The 26,825-nt window shown below is 41.3% G+C and overlaps 1 protein-coding gene across 3 annotated transcripts in view; it reads left to right on the forward strand.

Moving 5' to 3' along the window:
* Positions 1-12,208: 12,208 nt before the first annotated feature.
* Positions 12,209-26,825, forward strand: part of GRIA3 (glutamate ionotropic receptor AMPA type subunit 3) — a 394,073-nt gene continuing 379,456 nt past the window's right edge. The window contains exons 1-2 of one of the 3 annotated variants that reach the window (XM_028522764.2): positions 12,209-12,577; positions 13,723-13,881. In XM_028522764.2, coding sequence (XP_028378565.1) covers positions 12,469-12,577; positions 13,723-13,881 — 268 coding nt within the window. In that variant the 5' untranslated portion in view covers positions 12,209-12,468. The remainder of the gene's footprint in view (positions 12,578-13,722; positions 13,882-26,825) is intronic. The other 2 variants (XM_028522765.2, XR_004901045.1) reach the window with 2 other exon arrangements.

Consider the following 26,825-nt stretch of genomic DNA (forward strand, 5'->3'; position numbering starts at 1 on the left):
TGCTCATCAGCATTTGTTAGTGTTTGTGCATTTAATGTGTGGCCCAAGACAACTCTTCTTCCAGTGTGGCCCAGAGATGCCAAAAGGTTGGACAATCCTACCAGGACTATAACCATATCAGATGGTCATGTTGATATTGTAGGTATGGTTACTTGAAATGAAGGTACACTGTACTTCTCTAACTACAAAATTTTGTTTCTCAAAACCCTTGTGTCAGAAGTCATGATTAAAGAACTTAGGATGCTTTCATGAAACTTCATAAGACTGAGTTTTTTTAAAAGATTTTATTTATTTACTTTTAGAGAGGGGACAGGAGGGAGAAAGAGGGGGAGAGAAACATCTGTGTGTGGTTGCCTTTCATGCGCCCCCTACTGGGGACCTGGCCTGCAACCTAGGCATGTGCCCTGATTGGGAATTGAATTGGCACGCTGGCACTCAATCCACTGAGCCACCCTAGCTGGGGTAAAAGGTTGAGATCTTGAATGAGCCCATCAGTACCCTCATTTATTAATTCAGCACCTTTATTGAGAGGCCTCTCAGTCCTCAGCGTTATGAAAAACATTAAAAATAAAGTCATGTTTACAAAAACATGCAATTAAGGAAGCATCCTAAATAGAAGGAAAAAGCAGTAACACTTTTCACATTCCAACTTGTTAATAATGGGAACTATGGAATTACTTTTCACTTACCATCCCTTGTTTGATAGATACTTTTCAAGGTCTCTTTCCTTTAAAATTTATATGAAATGCTTATAATTTTGGTTTGCATTAAAATGGGGATAATAATAGCACTTATCTCAAATAGTTGCTGTAAGAATTCAGTGAGACAATGCACTTAGCAGAATACCTGGCATGTGGTAAGAAATATGTTAGTCATCATCATAATTGTTATCATCATCATGATCATTGTCTTCATTATTGTTTTTATTAATTGATTGATTTTTTAGAGAAAGAAAGAGAGAGAGAAACATCAATTTGTTCTTCTACTTAGTTATGCATTCATAGGTGGATTCCTGTGTGTGCCCTGACTGAAGATTAAACCCACAACATTGGTGTATTAGGACGATGTTCTGTCCAACTGAGCTACCTGGCCAGGGCTTGTCTTCATTATTATCATCATCATTATCATCAGCATCAGAAAAATAAATACAAAGTTAGCCTGTATATACCAGAAATTGCAGTAAAGGCAATTCAGAATTGGGGAGGAGTTACCACTTTCCCTTTATTAACAAAATGTGGCAATGCTCTAAACTCTTCATCAGAACTTTAAAGAGGAGACATTTGTTTGTTTTTGCTTTGTTTTGAATTTAAAGGCCTTGCCTCAGGAGGATTTCTCCAGTGTGGTACCTCTGGACATAGAACGATGTTCGCCCTAGGGAACTCAATTTCAGTTTAGATAGCAGAGTAGGTAAGATTGTAAGACCACTCTTAGACTAGCCTCCTCCCTACATACAATGATTTTATGTTATTTTTGTCTTCCTTTGAAACATAGAACTTCTCTTGGGACTGGGGCTACCCACAGAGGGAGGCCAAGAGAAGCAGTGAGAAACTGTTTGCAGCCTCCCTTGAGGAAGCTCCTTCATTTTCTTTGTACCTGTAGGGCCTTTAGTGAATGAGATTTCTCCCTGGGACTTGAAGTCAAAAACCCAGAGAATTAAGGAGGTATGTCCTCCATACTGCCCAGTCTCCTCCAGAGCAGAAGCACTCTCTGGGCCATCTTCATTAGTATGACCTGTGCAATCACACAGGGTCTAATGCTAGAAGGACCCTGTTCTTGCTTTAATGCTCTTCTGTCTCTGTCTTAAAATTCTTAATGTTTGAACAAGGGGCCCAGCATTTTCATTTTGCATTGGACCCCTAAAATTATACAGTCAGTCCTATCTGCACCAAAGAGTTTCTAAACACTGAGTGGCCCTTGTTCTTAATTTTTCTCATTTCTGCTGTTACTTAGCAGACTTCATCTCACTTCCCACCCTTGAGTCCAACTAAGTGATGGTGGCTTGGTGGACACCAGCTTTCTGGCTAACCTGAACTCTGAGGATTGCTTTGGAGGTGTTTTCATAAGTACAGCTTCTTCCTCTTTAATATTTTCTCTAAACTAAAAAAGTTATAATAATGATAATGATAATAATAATAATAATAATAATAATGCTTGAAGCACTGATGACCAATAAGGTACCTTGCAGTGAATTAAGACAAAAGAGGCAGCATAGGAAGTCAGAAAGCCTTGGCCTCTGTGTCCAGCTTGGGAAAGTGACAGACATTCTGCCTGCCTTAGTTTATTCACCAATGAACTACTGCCACAGAATTTCTAGAAAAATAAAAGCAATAGAAATACTCTTAGAAAGTTCATATTTCATCATTTCTATTACTTGAACTAAGCAACTTTACCAACCTTCATGCCATGACATTGAGTAGGTATCTCTCTCTCTCTCTCTCTCTCTCTCTCTCTCTCTTTCTCTCTCTCCTTACACAGCAATGTAGGTAAGATGTATTCCCAATTCACAGATCGCAAAACATTGAGGCAGAAAAAGTGTAATTTGGGCAGAGCTGCAGTTAGAATCCAGGTTTTCAGATATCTGCTCCAATATTCATGTTTCTGAAAAGGCATGTGTAAACCATTTGGATTTTTTAACTCCTATTCTGAGTACATACAAAGAGTGTTTCTCAACAGTGGCGCTATTGAACTTGGGGACTGGCTAATCCTCTCTTCTCAGGAGCTGTCCTGTGCATTGTTGGAGGTTTAGCAGCAGCTTCTACCCACTAAATGGCAGTAGCAACCCTCCCTGCCCCCCCACATAGGTGTGATGATAAGAAATGTCTCCAGACATTGCCACTTGTCCCAGGGAAGAGGGGGGAAACACATCCAGCTGATATCATTACGCAAGAGCAGTTCACTATGTAAAGGAACTCTTTGGTAAATCCTTTAGTAAACTACAAAACTCTCTGCAAATTTCTATTTCCACATACTGGATTTTCCTAAACTAGGAGATACCTTATTTTCAAAAGAGAAAACCACTGATTTTGGTTGTGTGAGTAATAACCTAGAAAATGTAGAATGATTGATATGCTTTTGTTTTCCCTCAAAATATTATGTCCATGGAAGTGATGTCACAAAGATTCAACACAATATTTACAGTGCACATATTAGGACAGATTAAACTTTAGAAAACCAAAAAATTCCTCTTGGAGATTTAGTTACAGTCAAGTATCCTAAGATTGAACTGTTTCCAGTTTTCATTCCCCTAGATACTCTGAATTCACTTTTAAGGCAGGAAACCCAGAACTTCCTATATCTAAAGGAGTGTTAAAAAACCTTGTTCTTCGAGATGGCTAGAGTCAAATCCCCACTTGACAGGTTAGGAAATAAAAATTAAGAAGTAAGCCCTGGCTGGCATAGCTCAGTGGATTGAGCGCGGGCTGGGAACCAAAGTGTCGCAGGTTCGATTCCCAGCCAGGGTACATGCCTGGGTTGCAGGCCATAAACCCCAGCAACCGCACATTGATGTTTCTCTCTCTCTCTCTATCTCCCTCCCTTCCCTCTCTAAAAATAAATAAATAAAATCTTTAAAAAAATAAGAAGTAGAAGTGACAAACAAGCAGACTGCAAGCCTTTTTATCTGGTCCTTAAAGCAACCCTATAAGGTACACATTGCCTCAGCCAAATGGAACGTAATGTTTATCATCCAAACTGGGATAATTCTGAAAGTGAAAGGAGGCACAAGAAATGGCTTTTCTGGGACAATGGGCAAACCAGAATGCATGGTTACCCTAACCTTAGATCACTCATAGAAACATACCATTACCAAATGCCTGCTGTATTAGTTAGCCCAAAATCTTAGTGGCTTAAAATAATGGTCATTTATTATTTATCGCCCATCTGTAGGTTGGCTGTCATTCAGCTGATCTAGACTGGGCTCAACTGGGCAGCTCTGTAGTAGACGAGAAGGCTCTGCTTCTTATTTCATGTATGTGAGTCAACCAGGGCAATTTTACTCCACATATCTTTTATCTTTCTTGGACCAGTAAACTAGCTAACACATGTTTTTCTCATGGCAGTGACAAAGGTAAAGATAGCAAGCATAAGTGAATGAGGTTTCTTAACACATAGGCTAAAATTGGTGCTCTACCACTTCTACCCACCTGCCATTGGCCAAAGAAAGTCACATGGCCAAGCCCGAAGTTAACAGGCAGAGAAATAAACTCCTCACAATGAGGCCATGATAAAAGGTATGCATGCAAGAAGAAATGAATAACTGGAGCACTTATTTAATCTAACAGATGTATTTCACCCATCCCAATTCCATCACCACCACAACCCCACACACATATACACATCTCAAAAGGAGGAGGTCTATTTGGCTTCATATGATATGGCATGATGCTGACTCAGTTCATGACACACAGTCATGTAAATTTCAGAATCTAGAATCAGTTTCAAATTTTCATAAGTACTCCAAAAACTGGAAGCTTTTCCAGTTGAGTATAAATTTCCACAACCAATTGGCACCCAGAATTCCTCAATAAAATTCTCAGGTCTGCTCATACTCATAACCCCTCCCCAACTAAGGCTGGGAGGCAGGGCCAGTTTTAGGTTTGGGATTCATCTCTCCTGGACTTGCCTGTGCTGTTTCACAGTGACAGTTCTTAACCTTCCAAGAAGGATAAAAAAGTTTACATTAATAAAAATATCTTGCCCTGGCTGGTGTAGCTCAGTGGATTGAGCTTGGGCTGTGAACCAAAGCATCGCAGGTTCGATTCCCAGTCAGGGCACATGCCTGGGTTGCAGGCCACAGCCCCCAGCAACCGCACATTGATGTTTCTCTCTCTCTCTCTCTCTCTCTCTCTCTCTCTCTCTCTCTCTCTCTCTCTCTCCCCCTCCCCTCCCTCCCTAAAAATAAATAAATAAATAAAATCTTTAAAAATATATATATCAACATTTTCTTTGGGAGGCAATCTGAAATAATTCTCAGTAAATTAATGCTTCCCATCAGAGACTTTGCAATTTATAAGAATCTTACTTTGTGAGAAGTAGGAAGCCCTGTGATTTCCATCACCAGTTTTCAAGCCCATTCAGAGCCCACCAGGGGATAATTACTTCCTGAGATAAACCCATCCAAAAGAAATATATTTATTATGATTCAGTTCTCTCACAGCCTGAGGAAGACTCTGATCTGGTGGATGAAGCCCTATCAGGATAAGAAACACCATTCCCCATCACTTGGCTGTGTGATATTGGGCTGTTCACTAAATCTCTATGAGTCTTCAGTTTCATAGCCTATGGAGTAACACCCTACATCTCTGCTCACCTGAGGAAGATGTGTAGAATATTCACTACATCTTTGCCTAAAAAGATCTAGAATCCTATGTGCCTCTACCCCTAAGAAAAGGAATTATTTCTATATTAATTTCTCACTCTGGATACTCAATATAACATTACTGTCTTAAGAGCATAGATAAATATCAGGCAGATGCCTTATGAACAGAATTTAGGGCTTAAATTACTAAAATAACAAAAGGTCCCATTATTGAACAATCTATCTCTAATAGACCAAAGCTAAGACAATTTCAGCAAGTCATTAGGGGCCTGTAGACACTTCAAGAGTAATATTATTACCACCCATGATTCTCAGGGAGCAGGTCTTTGGAAAGATAGGAATTTTGTTGTTATTGTAGTTGTTTCTCAACCACAATACCTCCCTTTCCCACTGTGCATCAATTGTGTGCTTTGGTGAGGGGTCCAGGAGAACTGACTACTCCCTATTCTCAGCTCTGTGAATGTGGCATAATCTTGTCTCCCTTGCCATGGTGATTGGTTCAGGTAACTCAGGTCTAAGCATGACATTACTTGGCCACAGGATTTGATCATGAATCGTTATGTGATTCAGGATGAACCAATAACACAAGAAGATGCAAGGCATATGTGAACACAAGAAATGCTATAGATATTTTGCCATCGTATGGGAAGCAGGAAAGAGAGAGTGAAAGAAATTATGTCTTTGATAAAACTTTTTAGCTAGAGTTTAATCATTCTCAAGCCAGTCCTACTTCTGTTCTTTGCACTTATGTGAGCCAATGCATCTCCCTTATTGTTTGTACCAGTTTTAATGGGTTTTGTCTTAGCTGAAGTATGAAGCATCCTAACTGATATAGGAACTGAATAAATCAAGTGCATGGTCACTAGCCCTCAGGATAACTAAAGGGGGCAGTGTGAAAGTGCTTGATCCAGAGAAAAAAGGTTGGAAGAAGGGGACTAAAAGTAGAAGGTCACCTCCAAGTAATTGTACCCCCCAAAATCTCCTGGAGATGTGTTTGGGGCAAAAAATGAATTCCAAATACTTTTACCATCCATAAAAAGCAAGCCAATCTGAAAATAATTTAAGATAACCAATTGCTTCCCTGGTCACTGTTTACTTGGTGTGACTGTCTCCTCCTGGAAGTTGCCATGGATCCATTTCTGGGGCAAGAAAACCCAAGTTCATAAGGCTTCTCTTCTGACTCATCCATATATTCCTACCAGAAGCAGTTCCAAGGCCCATGCCTGGCATTTCAACTCCTCAGGGATGTGGCTTGATAACCACATAAAGAATTTCTATAGAGGTTTTTGGAAGAAGTGGTATAATAAAGAAGATGAGATAATAGAAAATTAAGATGGAGGACCCAAGTTTCTTAGATGTCATACCCAACCTAAGTCTCCAGATATGGCTGGACCTTATTCTTTCAAAGGAATCCAGGAATGGAAATACAAAAGATAACTACAAAGAATTACTAATACATAGATTATTTCCTTGATTACAGTGTAGGCTGAGGTATGGACAGTTTTTCTGTTCCTAAAATAATCCTGCCTCATAGAATCATAAAACCATAGAATAGTAGAGCAGGAAGAATCCTTAGAAAACATCCTGTTCTCTTTTCTTTTTAATGGCTTGAGATTAAATGGCCAGGATAATAAAAGTTCCTTACTTCAGATATTTAAACAACTTCCTCTGTACTACTATGGTACTTGGTGCTTACTGTTTTCACAGGACTTACCAGGTTGCACTGTCATTGCCAGTGAAAACATCTGCTCCTCCTCTAAACTTGAAATGTATTGAAAGCAGAAATTGTCTTGCTTCTTTATTCCCTGATGTCTAGCAGAATTTGTCATAAAGCTGGTGGTCAAATGTTCATTGAAAAAATCAAAGTTTCAAGTGAAACTGAGGAGGTTTTCTTTCCATATTAGGCAAAGGATATACAGGCATTTTATTGCCCTTAGCTTTATTGTGCTTCTTAAATGTTGTGTGTTTTACAAATTGAAGACAAGACCCCCACCAGCAAAAATATTATGACTCGCTTTATTGCGGTGGTCTGGAACTGAAACTGCAACATCCCTGAGGTATGCCTGTAGTATCTTGGTTTCATTACCTTTAAGGAGATAGAAGTTTCCTTCCATTGAATCAGGATGATTTGTATCACTATTTTGCTTATTTGCAAGGTATCAAATTGGCTAGTATGAGGCTCAATGTATGATATAGATCCCTTCTCCAAATTTCACTGGCTGGCAGGCAATTTTTCTGCTTACACAAGTGCCCTTATCCCAAGACTGAAACAAACAGAAACCTCATGAACAGAAGACCTATTTTCACTTTTGCATTATAAATCTTAAAACTTTATATTTTTGTCCTGGCTGGCATAGCTCAGTGGATTGAGCGCGGGCTGTGAACTAAAGTGTTGCAGGTTCGATTCCCAGTCAGGGTACATGCTTGGGTTGCAGGCCATGACCCCCAGCAACCACACATTGATGTTTCTCTCCCTCTCTCTATTTCCCTCCCTTTCCTCTCTAAAAATAAATAAATAGAATCTTTTTAAAAAGTAAGAATTAAAAAAACTTTATATATTCATGCTGCCTCAACATCTGTACAAATAGGCTGTGAGCACCTCACCCTGGTAATCAGGTATACCTGCATGATAAGGTTAGCTCCTGCTGCTAGATCTCCTTCTCCCTGTCCCCTGACTGTGACCTAATGACATTCAAATGTACCAATGAAATCTTTTGTTTATGATTATGATGATAAACAAAGCAACAAACAACAAGTGTTGGAGAGGTTGTGGAGAAAAGGGAACCCTAGTGCACTGTTGGTGGGATTGCAGACTGGTACAACCACTATGGAAAACAGCATGAAATTTCCTCAGAAAACTGAAAATGGAACCGTCTTTTGACCCAGCAATTTCACTGCTAGGATTATATTCTAAGGACCCTGAAATACCAATCCAAAAGAATCTATGCACCCCAATGTACATAGCAGCACAATTTACAATAGCCAAGTGTTGGAAGCAACCTAAGTGCCCATCAATAAACAAGGGGATGAAAAAATTGGGGTACATTTACACAATGGAATTCTATGCAGCAGAGAGAAAGAAGGAGCTCCTACCCTTTGCGACGGAATGGATGGAATGAGAGAGCATTATGCTAAGTGAAATAAGCCAGGTAGTGAAAGACAAATACCATATGATCTCACCTTTAACAGGAACCTAATCAACAAAATGAACAAGCAAGCAAAAATATAACCAAAGACACTGAAATTGAGAACAGGCTGACAGTGACCAGAAGGGAGAGGGGAGGGAATTATAGGGGGGAAGGGTGAAGGGTTTGTAGGAACAATTATAAAGAACACATGGACAATAACAAGGGGGGTGGGTGGAAACAGGAGGGAGGAGGGAGGGTTGGGGTAGGGGACCCTTCCCTCCCCTACCTTTTCTCCTCTCTTCTCCTTCTCCTTCTCTTCTCTTCTCTTCTCTTCTCTTCTCTTCTCTTCTCCTCTCCTCTCCTCTTCCCTTCCTTTCCCTTTTCTATATATTGTCATTCTTTTTTTCTTATTCTCTCTCTCTCTCTCTCCCTCCCTCCCTCCCTCCCCTTTCTCCTCTCCATCTGCTTGGTTGAGCCCACTCCCTTGGTGCTCCCTCTGTATGGATCCCTTTGTGGCATAGGGTGACCTATGAATCTAGTGAACTTTGTTTTCCTACACCTCTCCTGCATCCCCTTTTATGGCTTAGCTAATCACCTCATGAAAGAATACGGAACAACTTTGCAATAAGAACTACAATGAATTATTTTACTGTTTAAAGTGTACCATAGAGAGTGCATTTAAAAGTGCAAACTATGGGTCCTAAGACTAGCAGGTAATCCTGAATCCAATAGGGATACCTCTTAACTACAGGTGGGGAGCTGTGCTTGGGCCCTTGTTGGTAACTTCTGCTGGCTGTGATGCTGCTAGTACAATTTGTAGCTCTTCACTGGGAAACCAAACGTGAAGTTCAAAAAGTGGCTCATTGGTTTCTTGAGTGAGGGATCAATTGCAAAAATATTTTCATGTAATATACAGGCTTTTCAACCAACAGCAATATGCCTGGTTCACTACTGTGTCCCTGCTGGCTCAGATGGATCTAGTTCAATTCTGCCAATAGCTGCCACTGACAGCTAACACTTGAAAGGGTGGCTGCAGATAAAAGAGTGGGAAACACATAGTAGGTAGAGGAAACTGAAATCAGAAGGGATGGGTGCCATTTACAGTACTGAATTCAATTGAGGACTTTCAAGTGTAGAGGCAATGAAATGCCTTTCATAGTTTCATCTTTTGTTACCCACTCACCCTATCAGTCTTTAAGCCAAATTACAGTGAAGATGGCCACACTTTATTTTGCCTACCACTTCTTTTGGCTGGCTAAGCATGGATGGGGACCTAACTGTCTTCAGGAATGAAGTTAAGTGTGCTGAAACTCACCCACCTCCACCCAAAATATATTGTCCACCCACCTGAAATCAATACTGAAACTCCTTATTAAAGTTATTCCTTTGGATCAAGGCATTGAAGGTTCCTGGTAAAAATGCAACTATGTTATCTAAAAGGAAGAATGTAGTCCCTGGTACAAAGTTCTCTAAATGTGCCATTTTAAAGATTAACTTTTCACTGCCTGTGGTTAGAATCTTAGTAAAGATACATTTACCAGATTCTCTCCTATCTCCTGGGGCTGTTGAGGAGCCGCAATAGGGAGATTTTGATGTGGAACACTTGCAAAGACTGGGTAACAGAGTCTGAGGTTTGAGGTATGGTGGAGAAAAGGAAGGTTGACTGAGAAAATTTTGGGGACAAAATAGCACTTTTGAACAGTGAGAAAGAGAGAAGGGAATTTGGAAATTAATGGTTATTGATTCTTCTGTGAGTCAGGCACTGAATTAGATGCTTTCACATCTACTATCTTATTTAATCCTTATTTAATCCATAGTCACTTTATATGGAAAATATTAATACTCTTATTTTGCAGATGAGAAAACTAAGGTTCAGATTAGGAAAATCACTCATAAAGTCACATACCACCTTTATGTGATAGAATATAAATTTGAACCTGGACCTGTTTCCTAAGCCTATGTTCCTGAGCCATGCTATCTCACTCCTGACCTTTGTCAAGGGTTGACCAACCTAGTCTCTGCTACCCCTCTTTGCCCCAGTTCTCCAATCACTTGCAAATTCAGTCTCCTATGACTCCTAGGTTTCTCCCTCACTCTTACCCATGGAGTAGCAAATGGAGGCAAAATATTTCCATGGATGACTAGGTGTGGAAACATTTTGCATTATTAAATGGATAGAAAAATGGGAAAAGCCTAGAACCATTATTCTGGTTGCCCAAGGACATGGAAACTTTCTCTTCCAGACCCCAACCTGTCATGCCAAATCCAAGTCCTCCGGTGTACCAGTTGGGCCTGTGGGCCCTGTCCCACATCTTCTGCCCCATGTGTGCCAGTTTTCTGTGCACTGGCAGCATGCCCACATAGACCAGGACAAGAGGATATGAAAAGGAAAATAGCTCATGGGAGAATGGATGAAAACTGTCACTTTCAGAGTAGCTGAGGTAGGAGTGAAAGACTTGGAAGATAAAGAGGCTGCTTTTTTTCTCACCCCCCTCCAAAGAACCAAGCTAGGGAGAAGAGTGTATAGACAAAGAGGTTCTTCCACAAGATGTTATAGAGGGAACTACCACCCAGCTGACATCCAGCTGCACTGCCTGACTTAGAAAGTTCTGTCCTCCTCTACAGCCCATAGTGAAAGAAGAGTAGGGGGGAACTGATAGTCTCTGGAGTTATTAGTCAGGGGTTTAGGCTACTATGTCCAGAGGCAACATCAAGGAAATAAGGCAGCTAAAGACAGTTTCCTTAACCTTAACTTTCAGTCCCCATCCTGTATCAGCTCATCCCCACATCTTTCTCCTCCTTCCTCAGTGAGACTAAGCGTCCTTTTCATTAACCTTTTAGTTATCACCTCCAGGTGAAGCAGTCAGCTCCACACAGTACATCACTCTTCCTTCTCCCTCAAGCCTGGCTTTGCGCTTGGGAACGGAAGGTGCTGGCTTCCCAAACCTGTGAGGGTTGGTGGGCGGAGGAGGTGGGGGTGTGGGGGGTGTTCACTGGCCCTTGGATTTCTGCTGTAAAAATTGAGCGGTAGGGACCGGGCATGCGCAGCATCTTCGGGCGCATTGTGATGGGGACTGCTTCTCTGAGTCTCTACAAAGACTCCCGAGTAACCGCTAACCGCCCCCAGACCCCCTTCCTTGAGACAGACATACAAACGCAGAGACAATGCAGCTTTTCTTTCTTCCTTTCTTTTTTAAAGGGCCAGTTGCAGCTTGAAAGGCTGGTCCACGTGAGGACTACTGTATTTCTATTGATCCCATCTCCCGTGTTGACAAACGCCAGCGCCAAGGCTTTGCAGTCCGGGCTGCAGTTTGCAGTAGAGCTAAGCGGCGTGCGGCTTTAATTCCACGTCAGATCAACTTTGATCGATATGCCCCTACCGGCCCAATTGGAAGAGCCCAATTCACAGGCGATGAGCCTTTTCGCTGTTCCCTTCTTTTTCCTCTCTTTAAACCCACAATCTTCCGGGGGAGAAAAGTCTCGGCTTTTCTTTATAATTTCTTTCTTTCCTTTTCTCTCTTTTGTTTGGTTTTTGTTTTTCGGTATTTTGTCTTTTCTGTTTGGTTCTGTGTTTTAGGTGCCCCCCCCCCGACTCCTCAGTGATAGGGAAAAAGATCGCTTTGGCGAACCGAGCTTGCAGCCAGTGAACCCGCCTTCTAGATTGGTGTGAAGACAGAAGTGAGGTGGGGGCGGGGAGGGGGTGTGAGAGAGCCTAAGAGCGAGAACAAGGAGAGAGACAGGGATAGAGAGAGAGCGAGAGAGGAGAGAGAGAGAGAGAGAGAGAGAGAGAGAGAGAGAGAGAGAGAGAGAGAGAGAGGGAACTGGAGGGGAGAGGAGAGAAGAGAGGAGGTGGAGGAGGAGGAGGAGGAGGGAGGAGGAGTGGAGGGTGGAAAGGAAGAGTGAGCGAGAGCAACTTGAAGGGAGGGGGTGAAAGAGCCAGCGAATTCTTTTTCTTTTTCTGTTATTATTTTGACGACTCCGGAGTTGCGCCCGTGCTCTAGTCAGCTTCGTTTTAGGCGTAGCATGGCTAGGCAGAAGAAAATGGGGCAAAGCGTGCTCCAGGCGGTCTTCTTTTTAGTCCTGGGGCTTTTGGGTCATTCTCACGGAGGATTCCCCAACACCATCAGCATAGGTAAGCGCGAGCGACCCAGCCTTTTCGGCCGGACTCTACTAAACCCAAGACCACTGCCCTGGTGTGACTACTGCGGCCGCGGGTCCCTGCAATGCCTGGCGAAGGGACTGGGGATGGGGAACGGGCAGGGATCTCCACGATTTGAGCCCCTAGAGAGCTGACTGGTCTGGGGAGCATCGGTCACAAGAGGGGATTCCTGGGGCTCCGGGAGAGTGGGTTGCCAGGTTTTACGAGATGTAGGGAGCAGGGGAGGCATGCAGAAGGCTAGGAGGCTGCATAGGGATGAAGAGTCGCGGCTTTTCGGCTAGCTGCTCTGGACTTTGCCATGGTTTGTGTGCCGCGGCTGGAAGTTGTCCCAGGGTGATGCCGCCCGTCTGGCCGCGCCAGGGCGAGTAACCCAGTCCCGGGTGCTAGGTCCCATATCTGCAGTTCCCCTCATATAGCCCAATGCTGGGGGAAGTAGAAATCCACTCTGGATGCCCCAGACCGGGGCAACAACCCAGGGTGGGTGGTGGATGGGATAAGAGACGGGGGTGAGACAAGGAGCTGGGTGAGGAAGCGCGAAGTCACGCAGACCAAGAATTCATGAATTGCCGCTGTGTCTGTCTGGAGCCCGGTTCCCAGACACTGGGAGTTCTCTCAGCCTGTCTATATTTACAAGTCGAGAAGTTAAAATTGTTGTCATTATCGAACCAAACCCTCTATTGTCATGGTCGAGGGGGATGGCTATGAGGAACAGAATGGAGCACCGGGGGAAATGAAATTGTTTTTCTTCCCAACCTTTCCCTTGGAGCCAGGAAAACAGGAACAGGCTTGTGGAGATGTGGGGGGGGGGGCGGGGGCAATGGAGAGGAACCTACTGCCTAAGAAATAGCCAAGTCCCACTCTTGGTTCCATCATCCTACCCTCAAACAGCCTCTTCTCCCCTCTCTCCCATTTCTCCCTTCTCTTCAGCCTCTCTTCCCCTTCACTCTAGAGGAAAACCAGGTTTCTTGGCCAAAATTGAGTTCACAAGAGTCTTGGAAGACACACAGGTGGAAAATCAATCATGATCGCACCCGTACCTTTGAGAGCGATCTCATAGCTGCAGTGCTTTCAAATTTCTAACCCGATACAAGCCAAATCTCGGTTCCCTTTGCTTATAGGTGGACTTTTCATGAGAAACACGGTGCAGGAGCACAGTGCTTTCCGCTTTGCCGTGCAGTTATACAACACCAACCAGAACACCACTGAGAAGCCCTTCCATTTGAATTACCACGTAGATCACTTGGATTCCTCCAATAGTTTTTCTGTGACTAATGCTTGTAAGTAGATCTGTTTTTACTCCTTCTGGGACCTTTTGGATCTCACTTGCATTTTGTGAGGACTTGGGATCTGCATATGTTCTGGGGAAGGGTGAATGCCTTAGTAGATATTTTAGGGGCTCTAGTCAATCCAGATTTCATGCAGCATAAACCAACTCCAAAGGATCCTGCTGAGGGAGGGACTTCAGGCAGTGCAAAAACTCTGTCATGAATAATGTTTGATGCAAAAGTTTCATTTTCCTCCCTGCTAAACCAGCAATTCCTCCCCCACACGTTTTTTTTTTCTTTTTTGACTGAAAAAAAGGGAGGAAAAAATAGCATGGTTGTTCAGGGAAATTTCTTCAGATGAGATTAAAAAAAGAAGCCTCTTGATTGAGTCAATTCAGGATGTACATTACTTGCCTGTTAAATCTGGTGCCTGCCTGTAGAAATGAGCTGAATTTGACAATTGCTGAATAGATAGGAGCCAAATATGAGAAATTCTACAAACAAGTGACCTTGAAGGACAGATTGAGCTTGGTTGCCTGGCCTCTTTCTGTCCTAGAATATCACCTTTCTTACCTAGAGAGCTCTGATAGCAACTGATAAGACTACAAACTGATTACAAGTGATGAACACCTGGCAAATTGAGGGGAAAGGAGAAGATAGTGTTCAGATGACTGTTTCAAAAGGTGCTTCTGTTTTGTACCCCCTACTGTTGTTCACTTCCCTCATTGATAAGGACAACACAGTTTTTAACACTTAGAGCAAAAGATGGAGGGGGCTTGTAGCAGGCAAACAATATCAAAAAGAAGGAATTTCTCTGGCTCCAAAGCCATTTCTGAAATATCTAGTTGTGCCATGGTGATTGTTCCTCTGGAAAGGGGACATTTTGAGAAGCAAAACCAAGGGATCCAAATGACAGCCTGTTGGACAGAGGTTTTGTTTTTTTTTTAATGGAATGTTTTACATGAAAGACTGATAATTTTTCGTCTAAGCTTATTGTACTAAAAGTTTTCATAACAATGAGGCTGTTGATGGCATAAATATGTTTTGTTTTTATGGCTTGTGTAGTTTGGGATTTTTGTTTTCTGACTTTCATTTAAGAGAGAAGTTATATTTGTGTTCGGTTGTGTGAAACTTTATATATGACTGAATTCAAATTGTTCTGCCTCAAAGGATATGTGATTTTCAAAAACTGTCGAAAGAGTCTCCAAGGGCACCAGTTCCTTGCATTTTAAGACTTAGGTCAAGAGGATGGGGGCGAAATACTTTGCAAGAAATGTGACAGTATTAGCTTTAAGAAAATTTTAGCTGAAGGTACAGATCCTTATATGAACATGTTCTGAGATACTCTGTATTTGATATTCTTTGGCTTTCCAACATTGACAAAAATAGGAACTTATTAATTCTAGCTGAATGTGAAAGTTACAAAATGTCTGTCTATACTTTGCATCTTATTTCAGTAATCCCAGCCTGTCTCTACATCACTTACAACACAAGCTGATTCTTAATCCTGCAGCACTCTGGTCTTCTTGTCAAGGAACTGAAGCTCAAAATGCAGCTTCCTAAGTATCAATAAGAACAGATTTAAAACCAAATACGTGAAATTATCAGCATTTATTATTATTGATAATAAATAATATTTCAACTCACTCTAGAGCATTCCCACTGATGAAGACTAGAATAAGAGTGCCAAATGACTTCTCAGAAATGATTGATTTCCAAGGTTTTTAGTTCTGTTTTTTTTATGTCAAATCAGATTGACGCCAGCCAGCTCAGGGCCATTGGAACTTTACTCAAGGAGCAATCAGGAAATGATCATTGTCGTGTGAAAAGCTCAGGTTTGAGAACCCGCAATAAGTCATCCATTTGATGCTGAGTTGCCTTAATGCCTTACCTCTTAGATCAAGGAAAATAAATTGGTCACCACCACCCCCCCCACACACACCCCAAATCCACAGCACTTCTGCTAACAAGCTTACAAGGCTAGGTTATGGTTTCAGACTTGAAAGTATTGGATAAGAGGTGTGGCTCACTAGGCAACAAAGACAGACAAAACAAAGAGGTGACCTTGCCCTTAGTTATGACAAATACAAACATATGCACACATTGACACACACAGGAGAAATATCCCGAAATCAGTGATGTGTCCCCAGCTGCCTGTTGCACTCTCAGTCTTTACAGCTCAGAAGACAGAGAAGGAAAGCTGTCATCTTCTCTGGTCCCCAAAACAGTCTTCTCTGCATGTCACAATCATTGAATGGGGGCCAGATCTCAAAGCTGTCTCCCAACAGCTGCTACCTAGAAGCTTAGTATGAGAAAGATGACTAGTACAACCACAGTCTGATAGTCTCTGAATGCAGAAAACAATCATTTCACAGGACCAGGAAAGCCCTGGAAGTGTATCTCATACCTTTCTGGGCCTTGATTTTTCTTTTTCTTATGGAAGTGAAGATTACATATTTCAGGTGTCCACATACAATACTGTAGTTCAGTACTGGAGCATGGCAGGTGATCTCAGGTTCCATTCTTCCAATTGATTGAACTATTTTGCAGAGAAAAGGACCCCTAGGTCCTCTGGCCTGCCCCTCTTTGCAGACCTAGGGAGAATTTGAGAAAATCCCAGTTAAATCCATATCTGGCCACCCACCTCTCCTATCTGTTCCACAATTCACTGTGGAACAGGATGGTGAAAAAAAAAAAAAAACTTTCCCCGTTCCCATTCAGAATTCTTAATTGCAGCTTCCTCTAGAACTGAAATTGATTTCTTCCCATGATATTTCCTGTGCCCTCAATTCTGAAACACGCACACACATTTGAGAGCATAGTTATGTGGGTAAACAAATACTCAAAGAATAAACAAAGGGTAATGCCTTTTGCGTGTCCCTGCTCTCTGTTCTCCCTCTGAATCCTCTCCCACAATGTATTCTAAAGGTTTCCTTACAAGGAATCCCAGGCATCAGTTATTTAAAGACTCTTCTTCACCAGCAATCTTTTTTTTTTTTTTTCACAACTCCTGAGAGGTTTGCTTAAGACAGACTCCAACTTCATTGTGTCTTAAGAGGCCAATAAAAGCCTCTCTGATTTTGAAAGGTGATTCATTTGGGATCTCAGCTCAGAAGTGAATTGAAGTTTATCAAAGAGACTTATCTGATTTGGAGCCCATGTTCCCATTTCATAGGGATTAATTGAGTTTGCTGAAATATTTTCAATTTATTGATACAATCCCAGGAAGAAGGATTGTGTGAATAATATGATTTCAGAGTACATACACTCATATACACACCGGACAGTCAAACACATAAAATCAGTATATATAAAAAGAGATGTACACACATTTTAAGTTACATGTCTGTTCTTTAAAAAAACATATTTGATTATGCTAGGGCTTTCGAAGATGTGAAAACACCAAGGGACTGCTGTGTCCCTTTGATGTGGCTTGGGTACCCTGATTCCTCAGGAAATGCCTCCAATTCCCTTGAAGTCCCCTTCTGTGTCTTGCTGCTGTGCACTTGTAGTGCACTCCACACTACATCGCCCCAGCCTCTGCAGTGTCAGCTCATTAGCACACAGATCTCATATTCCCTCTCCGCACTGTCATTGCAAAAATTGCTGTTGTACACCTTTACAGCCAACAAATGTGCTCGTGGATTACACACTGTTTGCAAGAAGCAAGGAAAAGGCAAATGTAACCTTAAAGGTTATTCACCACGGAATTGTGCTCTAAATGCATTGGCTTAAATAGAAATCTGTTGATGGAGGCGCAAGTAATAACGGGACTAAGAGTGGGACTTGGGAGTACAGGCTCTAACGGAGCCCCCAGCAAAATTCCTTTTGCTGGCTAAATCTAACTCATCAGCTGCATATTTTTATTTTATTATTTTTTTCTGAGCCATTTAAAATATATTTGCTAACTAAGAGCACACTACTTTTATAACTGAGCACATTTTGCTACCAGGTGTACTTAGCCAAGACAGGTTTCTGTCTCTTGCCCACAGAGTCACAATCTAATTATCTAATTACTCTAATTGTCAGGATCCATTTAACTGTTTAGGTCCATTAGGGAAGGAAATATCTCCCCTGATCCTATTCTCTGCTCTTTGGTGGGATTTGATTTGTTTTCGTGTTTGTTCTTTTCATGTAATCTTAGGAACCAGGGTGAAGACACATAGTATCGAAGAGATCACATACTAACCAACGTCTCCACCTCCCACCCCTACTCCCCCATCCTTTCGCCCTTGCTGCTCTCCCTCTCTCCTCTGCCTGCTGGCCAGGCTTCAATAAGCTCACTGGCTTAGCTCACTTCTCAGCCCCTCTGGCCAGCTGGCTTAGCCCACTGAAGCAGGAAGAGGTCGCCTCAGTGGTGTCAGTCAAAAATTTAAGTCATCTCACACAGTTTATTATGGTTTTTTAAATCTACTTTTTATGTGGAGAGGAGAACAGTGATGTTGTTCATTTGGACCATAAAAATAGATGGCAATCAGCAGCTTGTAAAGGTGAGCTTCTAGCAGTGTATTACCTACCCTATGAGGCAGCTTCCTGTTGATCTTCTAAGGGGGATGGAAGAGACAGGAAGGGTTTGAGGGGAAGGAACAAAGAAAACTATTTTGTTCTCCATGCTTACTGCAAAATGAGCCACATTTTGTTTTGTTAGCAATTTTAACTTTTTTTCCTTAAAGCTAATTTTCTACATCTCCTACTTCTACCTTCATCAGAGGTTGTTTCCTCAATGTTGCATTTCTCTCCCTACCCATAAGATTTAATGAGAATAATGGGAGCTGGTTGAGACTTTTATTATATGTTTTTGGTGTTTGATATATTTTTAAATTTCATTATTATGAATAGTCAGAGGTGATTGGCTGGTTTGATTTTAAGAGATTGAAAAATAAATGAAGCTGCCAAAGCGTTACTGGTCTTCTTTTGTGGATAAGAGATTTATCATTTTTATACAATTGGTTAAAGGATTAAAAAGAAGCATGAATTTTAAGAGAGGGCCAGAATTTTAGAACATAGAATTCATAACTTTGGGGGAGGGGAATTAACATGATTATTCAGATGATTTAACTTGAAACTTCTTAGATTGACACTGCATGTATATTTGAAGAAGCTTTCATAAACTTTATATCTTCTCTGAAAATCAGGAAAATTATCTGCATACTTTTCTTGGTTCATTTATAATAGTCAACCTTTGACTTTCTTCCTTTGTCTTTGATATTTTGGATCTAAATTAATGAAATGGCCACAGGAGGGTGCAATTAAAACCTTAGGTGGGGGCAAGGGGTAATCTTCAGCAGCCTTGAAGTTGCAGTTGCCCAGACACAAAAGGAACTCCCTCCCTCTTTTGGAAATGTCTGGGCTCCAGGCTAAGAGCTACAAGTAATCTCAGCCTATGTGTAGGACTAGCCTTAACCTAGGGCAGCAGTCCTAGAAAGGGGCCAGTACTTGGCAAAAGGTTAACATGAACAGACTTTGTCCTCTTCACACTGCTACCTCTCTTCTCTTGCCGTTATTTTCCCCTCCTGCTCTGTCTGCTCAGCTTATGCCTCTTTGCTGGCCTCTAATTGGCCCCTGATTCTGGCATCCCATCCACAATAAACTTATCTAGGGATTTTTCCTACCCTGGACTTTTCTTGACCTAATGCTCCTTCTGCATCAGCACGGCTTTGTTCCTGGTCCATCCTCCTCAGGGTATGCATTCTACTTTAAGGGTGATAGCTTTTAAAAAAAATCTAATATAGGAATCTAGCTGAAAGCATGTGATAAAGGGGTTAATATATCTAACAAGGGAGTATTTTTTCTGGAAATCCTAATGCCTCAACTTTAAGGAAAGATATTCAAATGGGGGTGTTTCTGGACATGATGCACAGAGTGAATGTTCATTCTACCCAAACCAAAGATCGGGTGGCCATGGTCATGGAAGACTTTGCAGGCCAAAGTTAAAAACTACCTGCACATGGTAGGTTTGGAGTAAGTACACCCAAGGTGTAGGGCAGGTGCACCTTCACCACGTTGAACTTAAAACCTTTGGGGTAATCTGGAAAGTAACAAAAGTTCATAGGGATTCATTTTTTAAGGAGGTAAATTTGTACAGCTTTTTGTATGTCAGTCATATATCAATAAAGTGACTTTCAAAGAGTATAAACTTTTATACATATGTTACAAAGCAACAACAGGTTGTTGGAGAGTCTGAAGGTGCCTATGTGGGCGCTGGCAGGAGATGCACTGGCATGAAAAGGAGTCATAGATGGGGGAATATGTGGTAGGGAAGCTGAATCTCAGACAGTTTCTGTTCCCTGTGATGGCATGTGGAATGCAAAGATTATAAGGCAATATCCCCCTCACAGATTTTTAAAGGTAGCTCTGGAGGGACTTGGAAGCCTAGCCAAGTAGTGTTTTCTCCAACTCCCTTCATTCTGCCCTTGTCTTATCTCAAGCGTATACTTGTCTTCCTTCCCACTCAATGGAAATAACCAGAATACTCTCAGCTGGATTTCCATTTGAGCATTGGTCAAAGAAGTAAGTGTTTACATCCCTCAGTCTGGACTTCCCTTCTCAGTTTCCAACTGCTACTGGCTTCTTTAGCAAATTGTCCTCAACTAGGCAGTTATTTGTCCTTATTTGGAGGAATAGCAGGTGCAAGGATAAGGCTGAGTAGAGGAAACACAACTGGTAATGACTCCTGAACCCTATGGAACACAAATCAGTCTAGATCAACACTTCTCTGCTTTTCATGTGTACATCAATCACTTAGGGATCTTGTTAAAATGAGAATTCTGATTTAATAGATCTATGAGGGGGTCCAAGAATTTGTATTACTACCAAGCTCCTGGATGATACCAATGCTACTGGTACTCAAACCACACTTTGAATAAGTAGAGAGACTGTGATTACCAAAGAAAATGGCTTTCCTTGGCAAGCTCTTAACCACCTTCTTGCTTCCCATAGAAGGTTCTGTAAGAGGCATTTGGCTCATTCTGACTCAAGGATGTCTCTACCCTATTTCCAGCAACGTTTTTCCCATCAGCCATGTCTGTAGGTGGCATGATTATATGTCTGATGAGAGTTATCTACATAGAGGTTTTTTTAAGGATTTGAAGTTATTTTTTTTTTGGTAGGATTTGAAATGAAGACTAGAAGGCAGCCTGAGAGGGGAGGTAGCTGGTGAAGCAGGATGACAGTATCTTGGCTTCTTGCCATACTCCAAAGTGTCCCTTTTAGAAACAACCTGCCCAAGAGAGCTAAGGTTGGCATGCAGTTTCAACTGCCTTTCCAGTTTGCTTCTCTGGGTCAAGGCATGCCAGAAGGAGGCATATAGCATCTGTTCCTCAGCTGTCTGTCTTCCCTTAAACAGGGTTTTAAACAAAAGGTACAACAAAACCCAAATTCTATCTGGGTCCCTAAGAGTCCCCAAAATTGAGTCCATTTTCAAGGCTGGTGTCAGACACTTCTTGTGAGGTAGAGGGGAGGGAAGAGAACATCAGTTTCCAACATATCTGAACTGGGACTGTTCCAAGGAAGTCATTAAGAACTCACCCAGTGTCATTTGAGGAACGCCAAATGGCAACTTATTACTCAAAATATTGCCCCCATCAGTGTGCCATTAGTCTAAAATTCTACAAATTCTTTTATTCGTATTACTACTGCATCAAAAGTTGGTGGTAAAATGCAAGAATGCTATCTGGAAGGGAATGAGTTCAAGTCTTATCAGCTATTAATATTTCCAGAAGAATTCTTCCACCAGATTACCACCTACTACCTTGCAGGATCCTCAGAAGGCTTTCCAAGACAGGTGAGTGAACCAGAGCAAAACATCTGGCCAAGGCACTATGGCACCCAATAGATGATGGGCATGCAGGGGGCACTGGTAGACTCCTGAAGATGAAGAAGAGGGCCTCAAATACACTTCATCTATTTTGCAACATGTGACCTTCATGGATAAATTCTGGTAGTTCATTGACTAAGATATTAGTTGCCTTTGACCCTTCAAATCAAACCTTCTTATATAGTGGGTCTGTTTCCTCTAGTGAGCATGGTCATTTACTACAACTAAATCTTAGCCTTTGGATTCCTGACAATTACTGTGGAATATTTTCAGAAGTAAAATAATTTTGTGATGGGGCTAGTGAGGATTTTTAAATTTTAATCTTCATTGTATGTTTCTCATTATGCTTTAGTCCCCTTAAGTTCCCTTTCCCCCAGCAATGTGGTGAGGATTTTTAAACCTTTAAAAAAATGTTGCAATAAAAAATAGTTCCCAGCCCTGGCTGGCGTAGCTCAGTGGATTGAGTGCGGGCTGGGAACCAAAGTGTCCCAGGTTCGATTCCCAGCCAGGGTACATTCCTGGGTTGCAGGCCATAACCCCCAGCAACCGCACATTGATGTCTCTCTCTCCCTCTCTCTCTCTCTCTCTCTTTCCCTCCCTTCCCTCCCTAAAAATAAATAAATAAAATCTTTAAAAAAAAAAAAGAAAGCAGTTAAAAAAAAAAATAGTTCCCTTTTGCCCTGGCTGATGTAGCTCAGTGGATTGAATGCAGGCCTGCAAACCAAAGGGTGGCTTGCTCAATTCCCAGTCAGGGCATATGTCTGGGTTGCAGGCCAGGTCCCCAGTAGGGGGCACACAAGAGGCAACCACACATTGATGTTTCATTCCCTCTCTTTCTCCTTCCCCTCCCCTCTCTCTAAACATAAATAAATAAAATCTTTTTTAAAAGTTTTTTTAAATAGTCCCATTTCAATTATCCATGATTGGCTGGTCTACCTTGCCAATTATTCATTGCAACCATGGCCCTCCTCCTTGCAGCTCTCCAAAAAGGGATCAGATCCCAGCAATAGATGAGACAGAAATGGATCAGCCCCAGCTCACAGAAGAATAAGTCAGTAGATATGGGTATGGGTCTCTGTGGGTAAACACATTTGTAAATTTAAGATACAAAGAACATTGACAGCCACAGTCAATCAAAACCTGTAACACATTCTCACATATTCTTATATATCATTGCTGTTTCCAAAGCTAATTTTTGATTAGTTTAAAACAGTGTTTCTTGAATTGGACCACTTGCATCAAAATCACCAAAGATACTTACCAAATAATGAATTCGCACCTCACCCTCCATATGTATTATATCATAAAATGAGGATAGCCTTTTAAACAAGCTCTGTGGGTAATTATAGTACACACTATTTGGAAATCACTAGTTTAATAAGACTTGGTATTGCAAACAGAGATATATGGATTCACACTGAATATATGCTGAGAACCTACGAAGCACCGGCATTGTACAAGGTACTTTCACATATGTTACTTCTGTAAGTAAAACAGATGCTGTTGGTCCATGCAAACTTTAGTGAGTTTGGCTCTCAGATTGGAAATCCAAGACTTGGGAGAAGTGAGACTAGTCTCAAGGTCTCAAGTCATAGTCTCTGAGGTAAACATAGCAAAAATGTTCTTTGAGATGGTAACTATAAATATTTTCATTTTAAAAATGCTTCTTCCTTTGTTTTTTAGCTAATAATTGGTCCTCAGCCATGCTATAAACTAGGTGTCATGGCAAATGCCAACCCATTTATTTAAAAAATGTATTGTAATCAGTTTATAAAGTATTCAGTAATGTAATCAGTTCCTATAGCATGCATTGTGTCATTTTTGCTACCAACAAATTTCAAACCAAGGGTGAAATAATCATAATACTATTCATTGAGTCCATACTACATGGAAGACACTGTACTAAGCATTTTACATGCCTAATCTCATGGAATCATCACAACATCACTAGAAAAGAGGCACTCTGTTCTCCATTTTATGAAAAAAGAATCAGAGTTAGCTCAAAAAATTATAGATAGGTAGATAGATAGATAGATATCTAGCTCAAGGTCGCACAGCTGGCTAATTAACGAAATGAGGCTTTTACCTGTGACCTTCCTGCATGAACTCAATTTCAACTCAGGTTGAAATAACAAATGATTACAGGACCCAGTTGAATCACATAAATATGGAAGTTGGTCTAGTTATGGAGTGGCAGGGACTGTGGCAATCTGGAGAGTCCATGTCCTTTTCCAAAGACATTCACATTCGATTTTTTAAAACCATTGTGGGATAAATAAAGCATTTACAATAGAACTTGGAGTGGTAGTATGTGGTAGGTGCAAGTTTCTGATCTCTAAACTACACTGCCATCTCCTTCTAGCAGCTAAGCTACTGGTTGAGGGAAGCTCAATTAACTGGTAGTTATAGTTACTGGGAACAATAATTATAGAGAGAAAGAGAGAAAAGCTCTTCTTAGTCAAAACCCTATTTTGACTTTCTCTTCTTAGTTGGTCATCAAGATATCTCAATATGGCAGAAACTTCTCTCCCTTGTACACATACTCATGGTCCTATATACATACACTGTATATCCAGTGACCTTTCATGGTTGAGTGGAAGCTCAATTCTAACTAACCTTCCCCCAGGCAATGCTGAGGCCTGCAGCAAGGTCAGACAGAATGCTGGCTGGCACAGGGTCATTAAGGAGGGATCAGCAGGTCAGAAGCAGTAATTCTAGGGCATGCTATAGGGGAAACAGCTTAGATTCTGGTACACACAAATCCCAGGCACACAACTGGGACACTGCTGGGTCAAGTAAGGCTTTGCCAACATTCACCCATGGTAGGAGCTTCCCATACACCCCCAAGAAAGAGGCTCACCAATACTAGACTGGGATCCAAAATATCTGAAGCTATAAACTAACTTAAGCCAATTTGGTCATTTGCAATCACTACATATACTTTATTTGATATCAGTAGCCTGCCTTACTTAGAGGGAGGGCTATAGGTCTTCTCCCCATAACCTCACTAGCAGGTATTAAAGTAAACCTCAAACAGAATTCTGTCTCATTAAAATAATGAGGCATAAAATAATTGGACAGCCTGTTCTGTAGGCTCAGTCATGTCCAGCTTCCTTTCTTTTTAGCTGCTCCAACAGCACCTTGCATGAAGTTACACTTGAAGAGAAAAAACAATATTCCAGTGGTAGGCTGTGGCTAACCAAGAATCTATATTAGTGGCTACCCACATGTTTATTTACCTCAGGTACCATTTCTAAGGGATAACACTGTAGATCTTATTAGATACACATATTGTCTTTCTAGTTTGGAAACACTTCTACCATATTTCTAGCCAATCCACATATGTTGAACATTACTGATTTCATCAATGAAAAATTGAATGTTAATTAACAAAGCCCCTGGTGTTCATTAGAGAGAAAGATACTTGAAGTGCTGGTAGAACCACTTCTTGATTAGATTTTCTAATTGCTAGATAACCACTCCTGCAATATGTAATTCCAAATAAGGGTAAGTGACCATCCCAAGGTTACAGATTCAAACTAAATAACCCACATATATATGATGCAATTCATGTTGAAGTCTTATAAATAACAGGAAATATAACATTTGAAATATGTTTTTATGGCCTTGGGAAGCTGTAGGGGGATGAGGGTTCTAGTGGAATTAGCAATGGAGCAGGAATCAGGAGATCTGGGCTCCGGTCTCAACTCTGCCACTAAGTGCCTAGATGGCCTTGGATATCTGTTGTCTGTTCTCTGGTCCTAGTTTTTATCATTGGTAAAATGGAGAGGTTCTTCTGGATGGTGTCTGAGGAGTCTTCCATTTTTGACATGTTATCATTAACTCTTGTCCAATTCCTACTGTCCCCCCTTCTAGTTACAGTTTCACTTCATTTCTTCCTGGGGAAAGCTCATTCAAAATGAAACTCTTCAAATTCTTTTTCTACATCTAGAAATTTCTCTTCATATTCATCTATTTTCTTCCCTCATAAGATGAATGAAAAGATTTAATCCTTGAAACCGGTGGAAAGTACTTCTTGCTCACATCTCAACTCTTCTGCTTACTAGGTGTGAGACCTTAAAGCAAGTTATTTAAATTGATTGTGCATCAAATTTCCCAGTTATGAAGCAGTGTATTAATACTCCTTACCTCATAGGGTTGTTAAGAGTTTTAAATGAGATAATTCATGAATCCACATAAAATACTTAGAATGATGCCTGGCACATATTATTATTATCAACATAATCATTAGCTTAAAATCCCTTGAGCTTTTTGTCCTAAAAACAAAAACCTAGTTTCAGTTGAAAGAAAAATCTTTTATCATTTTAGGGACCAAATTTCCTTCCTGAACAGCTGCTCTCTGAGCTTTTCTACAGCCTTAAGCTCTTCCCCAAACCCAAGATTATTTTTTCTGCCACGGAAGCCATCACAGCATCCCTTTAGATCACCAGCCCACCATCCTGACCTCCTACATCTTTCACTCATGCATCCAAATTTGCTCACTCAGTTTGCCTCTTGTAAGCAATAGCTACTCAAATACTCCATGGTCAAAGAACTCAGATGCATTTTTCTGCATAATTGAAGGACTACATGTTCCAAGGAAGACCTAGAGTTTTCTTACCAATAACTGTCTTTGTGTCTAATTCCATCTGCTTCTAATCACAATATGAGTCATCATTTCTGTTCCTTTGTGACAATCCATTATCTAAATAGTACACAAATAGTTCCTCAGACTTCCAAAAACCCCAGGAGGCACCCACATGTCTTATCGTTCATTTAGAAAAAAAAAAACACTTGGGCCAGCCAACCAGGGGACTGGCTCTGCAGCCAAGGCCATAGAGCTTCTCTTAGAAATGGGGCTGCCACTGAGGGACAGCAGCAATGAAAAGCAGCTCAAGGCCTCCCTGGGGAATGCCCCTTCATGTCCTTGCATACTATGGAGCCATTAGTGAGTGCGGTTTCTCCATGGGGCCATAAATCAAGGTCCAGGGGACTAGAAGAGAGGCATTCAATACTACCCATTCTTCTCTAAAGCAAGTACTGTCCTGGCATATCATATACATTGAATATATCTTTCCCTAGTTCTTCCAACTTCCTGGTGACACTTAGCATGTGATAATTCTTTTAGTCTCTTTCCATC

The sequence above is a fragment of the Phyllostomus discolor genome, chromosome X (assembly GCF_004126475.2).
Source record: "Phyllostomus discolor isolate MPI-MPIP mPhyDis1 chromosome X, mPhyDis1.pri.v3, whole genome shotgun sequence".
NCBI classification, from domain to species: Eukaryota; Metazoa; Chordata; class Mammalia; order Chiroptera; family Phyllostomidae; genus Phyllostomus; species Phyllostomus discolor.